Here is a 13,837-nt window from a genome sequence, read left to right on the forward strand (position 1 = left end):
ACGCATTAGCTTCCTTTATATACACTTCTTTCGAATTACGGCATATCTTACATTTTATGTTCTGCCACTACTGTAGTATTAGCTCTAAACCATGCCACACATCCAAAGAAAGAAGTCCCGATCATGATTAGCAGAGGATATGACTCCATTGTTTTACATCTGTGGAAGTATAATGTGGATACTGGAAATGGCCAACAGAGTGCAAGGTCACCTGTCCAATATGGTTGAATAGCTTCTTAACAGGTGAGCATCAATCCATTGTTAGAATAATGAGTCCAAGTTTCCAATGATCATACTATAAAACTGGGAATACCATAAATGTGCAATGAATCATATAGTTTTCTGATTCAAATTCCAAGCCATCATGGCTTCCTGGTGCAGAATCAGCTTTTTAACTTTTTACCTATTAACCCCAGATTTCTGTGTATAAAGGAAGCAACAGCATCTTGAGTAATGGCATATCTTGCATTCTATGCTTTGCATTATAATCTTGCAAGTTTTTAATGCCCTTGTCTTAATTAGTTTATATCTTTAGGTGATATCCAAATTATTTGGAAAAAGGGGAGGAAAGGTATTATCGGGAAAGATATAGAAGTAATTTGTGTAATTGTTGCTCAACTGATTGGTTCTCAGCACACCGCCAACAACACAGCAAGCATCCAAATTCAGGGATTTACATTTGCAATGAATAGTAGCAGCTCACCTTTTATTCACCCATTTGCTTCTTGTAAACTTCAACCTAAAGGCAGTTGGACATACTGATATTGGATTTACTGAATGTGTTTACATGGCCAAAACATATTTTAAGAATGAATATGTGCATCATAATAAATAAACAAATGATTACCAGAGTACTATTACTATCCAGGAACTAATGAATAACTGAGAAGAATTACTGGGAGAATAGCATTAATCTAAGAAAGATTACAAGTAACTTAAAAAGTAAAAGTGCAATTTTGTTAATTGCAATATTAAAATGGAAATATTTGGCCTCATTATCCAAAAAGTATTTGTTACAAACTATATGATTTAATTCCTTTTTGTCATGTGGTTCAGTCAATATGAATCGATAGCCATAAGAATGCTGATGACCACGATATGATTATGGATGTTCTTCAAGAAATAAGGATGCATTATTTATGGAAAACTGTGTTCCTGATTGTTTCCAGCTACTTGCCAAGGCTACTTAAATAGCATTTCTTAAACCCATATTGTCTATCATCCAAAAGGGAAGCGGTCACTTCGGAATATCAATAGTTTTTGAATAATATACAATACAATCTTGAAAATAAACTTTGATTCTTTTATTCACCCTATATCTAAATCCTGGAATTTTCTTTCGCAACTGCATCTTAACTAAAGAATTGCCAAGGTTCAGGAAGATTCCCTACACCATCTGCTCAATGTGGCCTTTACAAATGATGTTGGTCTTACCAACAATGCCCACATCCCATCAATAAAGATCAAAACCTTAGGATTTACACTCATGTTTGAACTACACTCTTGTTCCCTCCAGTTCTCTGCAGCAATGTGAGCAAATAACTTCTCATAATGTTCACACAGCAGTGAAACAAAATATTTTTTTTCTTGATTTATTGAATTATCATCTATTTTGCTTATTTCCTTAGAACTTTGCAAGTCATGGTGCAATCCTAAAACTAAGGCTACATCCACACAAGACCGGATAATTTTGAAAGCACTGGTTTCACGTAAAAACAATAGGCGTCCACACTATGCGTTTTTGAAAATATCTCTGTCCACATTGAAACAGAGATTTCGGTGAATCTCCTCCTACTGCGCATATGCAGGATGCATCCACCAAAAATAAGCAACACGTTTGGTATCGAATCTCGCCGTGTTCAGTTACAGACTAGAAAAACTTAAACGATAGACAGCTGTTGGCTCTCGCGCAGGAGGACTTAAAAGTAAAAAAATAAATACTGGAGCGTATGGAGGCAACCGACAGGGAGTTCACGAACAGTATGACCCAGCTGACGACGAACATTGAAAAACTGACTAACTCTGTTGCATTAATAAAGCACCTTGTTAAATGTATAAAACATGTCTGCATCAGTGTTATCTTGTATTTCCATACAATGTTACATTAGGCTGTTACACATCTATTGTCAGAGAAGTACTTGCATAAATAGGTAAACCACCTTCATACAAGCAAGGATAGAAAACAGGGCAAAGTGAGTACAGTATACTTATTTATTCAGTAAGTTATGGGTCAAAGTATTTGGTGAGTACATTTCTAACTCTTCTGGCTTCAGTCTCATTGCCTTCTATTCTGAAGTTGTTAGGTTGCGTTCAGGAAAACAATGAAATGGCACGCTGCCATCTGACAGCGTTTTCAGATTTCTCCAGTTACCCCGTCCATACTGATCTGCCAAATTGGTGTTTTCAAAAATACACACTTTGGAGAGTGTTTCTGAAAAGCTCTGGTTTCGGGGGATGAAAATGCAATTTTTATGTGGACGGAGGGTCAAAACGAAGAGAAAAAGCTTCGGTTATGGATATATCCAGTGTAGTGTGGATGGAGCCTAACTGACAGCACAATCTGCATTGCTGACAACGTAATTTGCAATTTAACCGTTAACTTAATAAAGGATAATGTGCAGTTAATTGCAAGGTATTTAATGGAGAGCACAGTTTGGAAAGGTACGTAGTATTTTATGAACTTAGCGTGTTTGTCTTCTGAGGTTATGCAGGTTATTTTCAATTCCTCTCTGTTTGAGAGAAGGAAGTGAGGAGCACGCCCTCAAAAGACGGTTTATAATTTGTATAGGTAAAAATGTCTAATTGAATGTGAAAAGTGGTGTGAAAGGGGAAATAATATGTATGAATGACTCCATTCATATTTTCATCTTGGTAGTCAACAGTGCATAGAAGACAACAATGACTTCTACGCGCAACTTCAAAGCACAACGCAGTCATTGAACAGACTGAAGTACTGTAGTCATCTTGTCACCCAACAGGATAAAACGCAGGTGCACAGAATATATCTAATTGTATGAAATATTGGAAATTCTTACTTATAATGGGTGTACAGAATTACACAATGGAAAAACTTAAAAAGTTTATTCAGAAATATTAATTCTTTTCTTAGATTTGCTTCTGAATAACTGAATCCAGACCTCTAAAACCAAGTTTTCTTTCAGCTGTCAAAGGATGAACATCAGGACATTTTTGTTGCATTACATTCAATTCCTCCCTATTATTACATCATTGTTTCATAAATAAATAACAGAGGCTGCTTCTAGCAATAACAGCTGCATTTATCTGCATTATAAGCTGCATTTATCTGCATTATAAGCCAGATAAAAACATTTTGCCATCAACAAAACCAAGACTAATGCAGTAGTAATAGATCAGAAGAACATAAAGATGACAATCTTTGTAAGGCTGTTGAACATATTACAACAGTGCTCTGCATTAAGCAGATGATTCCAAAGATCTACTTTGCGATATTTTATAATGGTTGAAGAAAGGCAGCTTTAATTAGCTGCCATCCCTGTTTCTGCCTACCGTCACTTATCCGTGCTGAATGCAGAGGACTGTGATGAGACACTGAGAAGCCTTAATGGCGAGTTGGCCTCAGGTAGGGAAGTTCCAGAACATCTCAACAGCCTTTGTCAGGAGACAAGATGTAGGCAAGGGATCTAATGTGTCTTAGCTGACAAGCTTTATAACAGTTTGTTTTAATGACTCTGATATTCAGGTGCATTCAATAACCATTTAAATTGCTGTAAATAATTGAGACAATGAACACTTAAAAAAATTTAAATACTTTAAAACTCAGCAAAGTAATTTTTAAAAGAATAAACTAAACAATAAATACCTTACCTGTTTATCCTTCTCCATTGAAATGAGCAAGGATACTAATCCCATGCTAGATCTGATTAATATTCGCCAGGTCAGTGTCCAAAATCAGGCTTGGTCTCCTGACTACACATGGTTCATATCATCTGTCTTTCCTGCAATTGTTAAACACCAACAGTTCCCTTTGGAACTATTGATCATAGCAGCAGGTTTAGTTTTGTTAGGCCCATTAACAACACCAGATGGCTGCATCGGACATGGGGGGCATGGAATTATGTTATCCATCTGATGTTCCAGTGCCATGCTAATGAACTTTACATTACCAAAGGCTGCATCTTTCATATAATCTAAAATTGAGCCATATAGTCCAATTCAGATTGAAGCAAGACTGTGGAAAATAGAGAGATTTTTCCACACTTACATTTCTCTCTTCGCCCAGGGCCTTTAGGAACAGATTACTCAGCCAATAATATAATTTACTAATACCTCGCACATGGTTTGCATTGTGACACAGCTACAACAGTTAACGGCTTCAAAGTTCCAGCAATCTGGCTTCTAACCTGACCTACAGTGCCATTTGTGTGGAGTTTTACACATTTGCCCTGTGACTGTGCAAGTTTCCTTTCATATTCACACATCGGTAGGTTACCTGATCATAGTAGATGTGTGTGTGTGTGTGGTGGAATCTAGGAATGAAATAGGTCAAGGTGTGATTAGACAAACCAGCCCTAGATACGTACTGCATGAGAGAAGGAGGGTGAACCAATTTCCTGGCAGGAAGACTTGCTAGTGCTGCTCAGAAGGGTTTTAACTAGATTGGCAGAAATGTTAGTCCCTCAGCAGAAAACGTGGTAGTTGAAAAGCTGAGGGCAAATCTTGTAATCAGAAATAACAAATTTAGGAGACAGGACGGCCAGAAGCCATGTTTAAACCTTCTTTATCAATGCATGAGGTAAGGCAGATGAACTCAAGGCATGGATTGGTTCAGGGGAATAGATATTGTAATCATAAAAGAAACATAGTTGAGAGAAGAGTGAGAGTGCCAGCACAGTTTCCCAGGCTGTTGATGATACAGGCACAAAAGAAGTATGGGAAGAAGAGGTGGTATTGCCTCTTTGTTGAGGGGGAGTGTTTGCCTCTTTGATGAGGGAGGGCATTACAGCAGCACAGAGAGAGGATTTTCTAACAGGCAATTAAGCAAGGAGTCCATAAGTCAAGACAAAAATGGGAAAGTGACTTGAATATTAAAATTGAAGAAACAAATTGGTCAAGACTATGTCTTGATAGTATGACAAATACAATAAATGTCCGGTTTTTTACATCAATTATATATTACACCACAAAAAATAAATCAATTAAACCCAAATTTATCCAATCAGTGTTTCTGATGTAACCAAGAAATTGGTACTTTTTTACATTCTACTTGGTCTTGTTCTAAAATTCAACCTTTTTGGACAAATTTAAGAGTTTTATTGGAACACAACTTCCACATAATCCAATATTATTTTTACTAGGTGATATTGAAGGGATAAACCAAAACCCAAATTGAATAAATATCAGAAAGAATTCATAAAAATTGCATTGGCAGTAGCCAAAAAGGCTATTGCAGTTACTTGGAAATCGGATACATACTTAAGTATAGATCATTGGAAGAAGGAAATTTATGGCTGTATTCCACTTGAAAAAATTACTTACAATTTAAGAGATAAATATGAAACATTTTTGAAAATTTGGTGCCCTTATTTACAAAAGACAGGATTAAATATATAGGTGCTCCGAAGATGAAATAATTGGTTATTTGGGGAAAGAAATAAATATATATACTAAAGTTATTATGAACTCCATGGAGCATGTGGGGATCTTCCGATACCCAGGCACTCTTTCTTTCTTTTTTTTCCTTTCTTTCTTTCTTTTTTATATAGGGATGTTTGGGGGGAGGGGTTAAGGGGAGGGGGGTAGGGTATATATATATTTTTTCATACATTTTCTTTTATTTCTGTAATTATTTGAACACTCAATAAAAAAGTTTATTTAAAAAAAAGAATATCAGGGTAATATTAGTGGAAGAATTTAACGTTCCTAATATTTGTGCAAAGTGCAGGGATGAGGTGAAATGTGTTAATTATATCCAAAAGCTTCCATAATCTATATATAGAGGGTCCTACTAGAGAAGGTACAGCCGTGAACCTCTTCTTAGGGCTGGAGCTAAGGCGACTGATCAGTCGGGGAACACTTTGCAACCTGTGATCATATTCTATTAGTTTTAAGGTAGTTTTGGAGAATAGCTGGACTGGCCGTCTATTTAAGCAGCAGGCCTATTTTAGAGGCAATAGCGAGGAACCTGCAGAGGTTAATTGGGTGAGAGCAGATGCAGGCAAAGGGATGTCTAGCAAGTGGGAGGCTTTAAAAAGTGTAATTATCAAGAGTTTAGAGAGCTACCAGAGGAAAAGTTTGAGGGAGTTACAATGGACCTCATTGAAAAGACAATTGGACTGGTATATGGATAGGAAGGGCTTATAGACTGTGGGACAAATGCAGGCCAATAGGATAGATTAGTGGGTGGCATGGATGAATCAGACCATTGTGCCTGTTTCCATGTTGAATTATGCTGTGCCTCTATTAGCAAGTACTTTGTTGTTGATGGGACATGTGTGTTCCAGAGTAAAGCTTGCAGTGGAGGGAAGGAAATGTGTAGGGGACAGAAAGCAAAAATACAATGGGTACAGATCAAAAATCCTGAATGAGTGACAACTGGGATTAGAACACTAATTAAAAACAGGGCCATGTCTGTTGGTGATGGTGCCTCAGCCTTATCAATGGACATAATGATAATGGTGTAAAAGATATGTTTGCTGAATCTGTTAATAACACAAAGGAATGATAAGAAAGTTCTCTGAAATATCAAGGGAGGCTATAAAAAAAACAATTTGAGAAGGAAAAGATCAGACCAATGGGTAAAAATATGAAATTATCCACAAGATCATACCAAAAGGAGCATATGATCAAAATGGTAAGAGACTGCAGAGGTGTGAGATATAGAGGGATCTTGCTGTCCTAGTCACTAGGGCCTAGTGCATAATTACAAAAGGCTAATAGGCAGGATCATCATATCATTAAGGAGACTAAAAGTAAGTATTGTATATTGCTAGCATAACTTAATAAAAAGTGTAGAGATACATTTTAGTTCTTTTGGGCATTGGAGGGACCACATCTGGAATATACTACTGTATTGGTCAAAAGTGAATTTGATTAGAACATGTCAACATCACAGATTCTGGATAGAAACCTTCCTCCTGTGGGAAATCTACAATTAGTTTTCTATTTAAAAACAAAAGAACATGCATTTAAAAGTGGGATATGTAGATTTTTTCTCTCTCTCTGAGGGCTCTGAACCTTTGGATATTTATTCTCATTCAAGCCATTTTTAATGCAGAGAAGGACAGACTCTTGCTAAAGATGGGGATTACCATAGCCAGATTGAAGATATAGAGTTGAAGACACACAGAATTTTGCCATGATGGTGGAATGAGGTCAAATAATTAAGACTTACTCCTAGTGTGTATATTTATACATGTTTTCCCCTCTTTAATTAAGATGAATTGAAACAATCTTATTCAGTAAGGTATGATCAAACAATCCTGTATTCAGTTTAAATGTCAGCACTTCAACCTAGTCTCTATCATTATTCAGACTTTGGGAACTATTAAGCACAATGAAGTATACCCAGGAAAGATCAAACAAGGCTGTGCGTTGTGTGAAATGACAGAAGCAGAAGAAGAATTTTATACCATGCAAGAAAATAAAGTCCAATAGAACACATACACAATGCTGGAGGAACTCAACAAGACCAGCAGCATCTATGGAGGGAAATTGACAGTGGATGTTTCAAGCTATCAAAAAATCCAGTTTTGCCTATTATTGCCATTGGCTCTGATCAAAGCCGATGACATTAATCTATTAAACAGCTTTAATTTTCTCACTTTCACTTCATGCACAATGACACACTGTCCAGTACTGACAAAATTATAAATTTGAATCTGCTAGTTCGATTTGACCATCAGTAAAGTCTGCTCCAATTGAGATTCCACGGTAATGAATTGGAATATAGTCTCTCAGATCTGTACCCATTGATTTCAATGGGGATTGCAGGTCTATGACTAGCAGGTATATAGAATGGTAAGCTACTAATTCTTAAAATTGTTTACCCAAATTTAAAGTTGCCTTATAATGATGTTTTTAAATACTTTATAAAATATTCGGTTCAATTTTATAAGTTTTTGAAATACCTGTGAGTGTTAGATATCTTTAAAGACTGTTGAAATATTTTCGTGACTTCACAGCTTCTGTCCCTTGCTTCATGGATTGTCAAAGACAGTCAGGTGCACCTCCAGTGTGACCAACACATTCCCCACCCCAAAGTGTTTGCCACTGGAGGACAATCAGAGTCCAGACCAAAAAGCTGAACTCCAGAAGGATCGGGGAATAGATTCTCTGCATCAGGGTCATATTATTGCTGATTCAGGAAAGCCATGCGATGATTTTAGGTGGCGGGCCTGACCCAGTCTGATCCAAGCTTGGTATATATGTTAACTTAGTTTGTTAATCTATTATTAGACTTAATTGTTATTATTTTACTACCCTAACCATTTTCACTCTTTCGTATACCAGCACAATACGAAAGTAGAACTAACAGAAAGAAATAGGCATAAACAACAGGTTAGTAATCATATTTGCATAAATCGACTTTTTGTACAACTTCAGCTCTTGTGAAAAGTTGAATTGCAGTGAGCAAAGCTAGCTTAAGAAAAAGAGATAATTTCTTCTGTCACAACACCCCGAATGCTCTATCTCATGGTTCTCTTTGCCACAATAGAGATGAATTTAACCATAATTTGAATAAACGCTCCAGCAACCTGTGATTTTGTTTTATGTTTTTGGACAAAACTTTTTTCCCTTATTACTGAAGCAAATTCATCCACCTCTGAAAATAAAACGTTCCTAATTTAACAGCATTGCTTGGCCTATGCCTTTTCCTTCTTTTCAGCATTTGATCGATTTGTTACTTACAATGTTGATGGTTTCTCAAAATTATCTACATTGGTTCTTAAATAATTATCTACAATTAAAACAAAAGCTTGCAGAAAATTCAACTGAAACCTCAATCACACACTTGACAGAACTATAATGGACTTATGTACTTCAAAATTAACGAAAATGTAAAAAATTGAAAAACTAATCTTAATTAGGGATGAACAACATGACTGGATGCTCTAGTGCTCCAAAATATAAACTTTGGATGCCATGAATATCAAAGTACTGTAGTTGATTTAACCAGATCCAATGGTCTGTTCCTCATTAGAAATAATATGGACATCTCCCTATGTGCTAATGTTACCATTCTAAATTTCCTCAAGTCATCCACAATTGTTAACCATACTTTGAAAGGGATGTAACTGGTTCTCCAATTAAAACTTTCATAACTAATCCATTATTAAGTGCTAGCTAACCATATTTCTGATCAAACACTTTGATTAGTGTTCTTTGTGGATCAACACCAGGTTATTGAGAGATGCAAGAGAAGAGGCTGCTGGGGCCTTGATCAACATCTTCATATCATCTCTAGCTACAGATGAAGTCCCAGAGGACTGAAAAGTAGTTAATGTTGTTCCATTACTCAAGAAGGCAACCAGGGATAAACCTGGAAACTATAGACTGGTGTGTTTCACATCTGTGGTAGGAAATTACTGGAGAGAATTCTTAGGGATAAGGTCTATTAGCATTTGGATAACCATAGCTTAATTAGGGAGGATCAGCATGGCTTTGTGTGGGGCAAGTATTGTTTTATTAAGTTGATTGGGTATTCTGATGAAGGGATGAGGGTGATTGATGAGGGGAGATGTGGTCCACATGGATTTGAAGGTCCATCATAAGAGACTGATCCAGATGACTAAGATGCATGGGATCCATGGTGAATTGGCTGTTTAGATTCAGAACTGGTAGTGATCAAAGGGACTTATTCTAGATGGAGGTGTGTGATTAATGCTGTTCCGCAGGGATCTCTACTGGAACCTCTGCTGCTTGTAATGTATGTAAATGATCTGGATAAAAATGTAGATGAATGGTTTTGCTAATGATATGAAGATGGGTGATTTGTGGATAGTGTAGAAGACTGGCAAAGAATATAGCAGGATATAGATCAGTTGCAGATATGGGCTGGAAAATGGCAGATAGAGTTTAACTTGGCCAAATGTGAAGTGTTGCACATTGGTAGGTCAAATGTAGAGATAGTACACTATTAAGGGCAAAACCCTTAACAATGTTGATGAGCAGAGCGTTTTTCGAGTCTCTGTTCTTAACTCCCTAAAAGTAGGTACACAGGTTGTTAGAGTGGTTAAGAAGACATATGGAATGCTTGTCTTTATTAATCAAGACATTGAGTTCAAAAGTCAGCAAGTTATGTTGCAGCTTTATAAAACTCTAGATAGTTGGGCAGCTTCTAGACTTTTGCATGCACTTGTGGAGTCATCTCATCATAAGAAGAATGTTGAGGTTTTGGAGAAGGTGCAGAAGAGGGTTACCAGGATGCTACCTGGTTTAGCGGGCATGTACTATAACAAGCAGTTGAACAAACTCGGGTTGTTTTTCTGGAGCGGTGGAGGCTCAGGGGAGATCTGATAGACACTTTTACGATAGATGGAATAGACAGACATAATCTTTTCCCTAGGGTTGAAATGTCTAATACCAGAGGGTATTGAAGTGAGAGGAGCTAATTTCAAAGGAGATGTAAGGGGCAAGTTTACTCACACAGAGAGTGGTATGTGTCTGAAATGCACTGCCTGGGGTGGTGGTAGAGGTAGAAACAATAGAGACATTTAGATAGGCAGGTGAGTGTGAGGAAAATGGAAGAATAATGACATTGTGTAGGCAGAAGAGATTAGTTTAGAGTGCCATTGGACTGTTAATTTATTTGGTTTGGCACAACATTGTGGGCTGAAGGGCCTGTTCCTGGACTGTACCATTGGGTTGTCTACCAAATACCCAGGGTACCAAGCCTGGAGCAGCGTGCAGGCAATTACGTTTGGTAGCCTCTTTCACCCGATAGCCATGTTTCAAACCTGGAAGATCCATTGATAAAGACTCAAGATTTAAACCTAAAGTTTGACTTTACCTAGGTGCTCATCCTGTCATAATGTTCATATATATAGGCATGCATAGTCACACTCACTATAAACACACTGACACACCCATGTTACAGTATACCTGAAATCCTTGTGATGATGCTCGATGACATGACTGTGTCTGGACCGAGGTAAGGTAAGATACTGGCTGCAGCATGGGGGAAATGGAAAAGAGAAATGTATGGCAATTGAAGAAAGCGGACAAAGGTCAGCAGCAGCAGTGAGCAGGAAAGGAGAGAAAATGGAGAGAAAGGTGATGAACAGTGTGTGAAAAGTCTGTAGAGTATAATCTAAATCAAAAGAGGAGCTTAAGTGTAGCAAAGTAAATTTCTAATGAAGACATCCTACCATCTTAGTAAAAGCAACTTTTTAAATATAATAGAAATATTGTACAACAATGCAGTTGATTCCATCACAATCTATAATAACATCCCTGTTTTATGAAGTTCTTTTGAATACAAGATTAAATATGAGCAATTTCAAAGCCCCCAGAGAGCCCCCCGAATAGCAACTTACTTGATCCACAGCAAGAGACATACAAGTTAGGGCCAGTGTCTCTAAGAGTCTCAGTGTACCTACCGCTCTGGCAAACAAGACCTTGGATCGGAAAGAAACTTGTTATCACCTCACTATTTATGTTGGGCTTCCGAGGATGGGTTTATTTGATAGCACCTCCATTTGTTGTGTTTATTAATACTTGATCCTCAGCAGGTCCAGAATCACATTTGTAAAACCAAGTCTTGCCACAGTGCAATTCAGTCAAGTTAGACTTTTAATGCATCGTATCATGTGGCATTATTAGGGTGTTACTGAACAGGATGCTTAATGGAAGCTGACATAGGTCTACCTATTGAAAAAGATCCTCAGCAAGAGAGAAAACAGCTATGTTTTGTGGCAGGTGGAAAGGGAATGTGTCCAAACAAAAATTAAAACTTAAACTTAAAAACTTAAACTTAAAATATTGAAAAGAATAAAAACAAGACCAAGGCCCAGATATCTGCAAGCAAGTAAAGCAAGTAGCATTAAAATTTCTTCATTCCAGTGATCACCATACTTGCCATCAGACAATATGTTTACCAACATCAAATAGTCTACGATGAAGTAATTACCAGCTAACAGTACTTCTCTTTAAGATTAATGACATTGTGTGCCTCCCCCACCCCACCACTGGCCCCCTTGGTATTCAAGAGAAAATAAAATTTGAAAGTTAGAAGTAAAGGTCCTAATTAATTAAGAATTGTCCTTGATATAATGTAAAACATTTCTGTTCTGACATAAAGACATGAATGATAAGGAGACCAAACACCCAACTGACTGCAGAGTTATACAGATTTTAAAATATTTCAGGGTTAAAAGATAACAAGAATTACAAGATAAAAATAAACATTGACAGATTAAGAATTAAAGTATATATTATGAATAAATAGCAATTTTAGAATCAAGTGATAAAATCATTTAATATTCATCACTGTGAGTATCTCAAATGCTGAAGAAATTTTCTGGATCAGAAGGCTGTTTACCAACTTTTTCAAGACATGTGACTTAATTTTAAACAGCCATTAGCAATGCATTTTCATAATTGTCTATCCTAAGAGCCATGTTATTTACAAAATGAGCAGTGATGTGATAACTTCGCTTTCTTTTAAATTCTTGTTATCAAATCTCAACACAAGATTAATTGTGAAGATAATACACAGAACCAACAACATACATGTAAAGCTCTAAAATCACAAGGTTAGGGAATACTTGAGAGACTGAAGTATAAACATTAGTCATCCACATTCGATCATAACTAATAACACTCCAATCACACAATGAACTAATTAAATATATCACAGACTTCTCTGTAAACAAAAAAAAAACAACTAATAATATCTAATTACCTCTCTGGAGAAAAGTGGTCATCCATTATCCTGTGTCTGTCCATTCTGCTGATGGTATTGTACTGTTGAGAAGAGCGGCTGCTTCGAGGACCCAATTCTGAGCTTCTGTAAAACACAAACCAACTACAGTAGCAGATTTCTAAAAAGCTAAGATACCATGGCCCATAATCAGCTTAGGAGGGTTAGGATTTATTCTTTGTTTGAAATTCATTCGGAATTTTATCACTAAATGCAATTGTTTACAGGGTGCTGGTAGAGAATTTCTGGCTTATAGATTTTACCCTGTGTACGTTGGGTATATAAAATGCTCAACCACAGTAAGATTGCATATTGAGCAATATATACATTGTATGAAATATTTATGTTTGTCCCAGGCTTTGGAGTGACTTAAGTGGGGCCCAACATAACTAGGGAGTCTGAGGCTTCAGATGTTTCCAGCTAGATGGCTTTTCATGTATTTCTTAGAAATCACACCCATTACCTCTCTCCCTCCAACTGTTTATCATTCTTTTCCTAGCATCCATCTAACATGCTGTTTATCCTGCATTTATTTGGTTCTGTCCTTGGCTGTCACATACTAACCTTGCTCATTCTTGACTTGCTTGACCATTTCCAAACTGACAACCCCTCAACTAACCCCTTGACCTCTGTCACTCCAGCCTGGTGATTTTCTGAATCCAATACTGCCAAAACATTGCTGATTTTATTTTTGTCAAAAGACACAGTGGTAGAATACTTAAGCTATGCACACAAAATGCTGGTGGAACTCATGAGGTGAATAAACTGAAAAAGCAGTGGCCTCACCACAGATTAGTGGATAAATTTCCAGCTTTAATTCAGGCAGTAACAATTCTGTTTGTCTTCAGTATAGTGGGAAAGGAAAGAAGCTTAAGCATGCCTTTGAAATCTTGTGGTAATTGTTCAAGCAATCTAATACACACATTCTTTGTATGG

The 13,837-nt window shown here is 36.9% G+C and overlaps 1 protein-coding gene across 13 annotated transcripts in view; it reads right to left on the reverse strand.

The window, feature by feature from the left end:
- rims2a (regulating synaptic membrane exocytosis 2a) overlaps positions 1 to 13,837 on the reverse strand; it is a 1,025,605-nt gene that overhangs the window by 336,757 nt on the left and 675,011 nt on the right. For 7 of the 13 annotated variants that reach the window (XM_059971261.1, XM_059971274.1, XM_059971267.1 and 4 more), the window contains 2 exons: positions 12,884 to 13,006; positions 8,156 to 8,171 (listed from right to left, as the gene is read on the reverse strand). In XM_059971261.1, the coding sequence (XP_059827244.1) occupies positions 8,156 to 8,171; positions 12,884 to 13,006 (139 nt within the window). The remainder of the gene's footprint in view (positions 1 to 8,155; positions 8,172 to 12,883; positions 13,007 to 13,837) is intronic. The other 6 variants (XM_059971253.1, XM_059971280.1, XM_059971281.1 and 3 more) reach the window with 3 other exon arrangements.

This window comes from Hypanus sabinus, chromosome 1 (assembly GCF_030144855.1).
Source record: "Hypanus sabinus isolate sHypSab1 chromosome 1, sHypSab1.hap1, whole genome shotgun sequence".
NCBI lineage: Eukaryota > Metazoa > Chordata > Chondrichthyes > Myliobatiformes > Dasyatidae > Hypanus > Hypanus sabinus.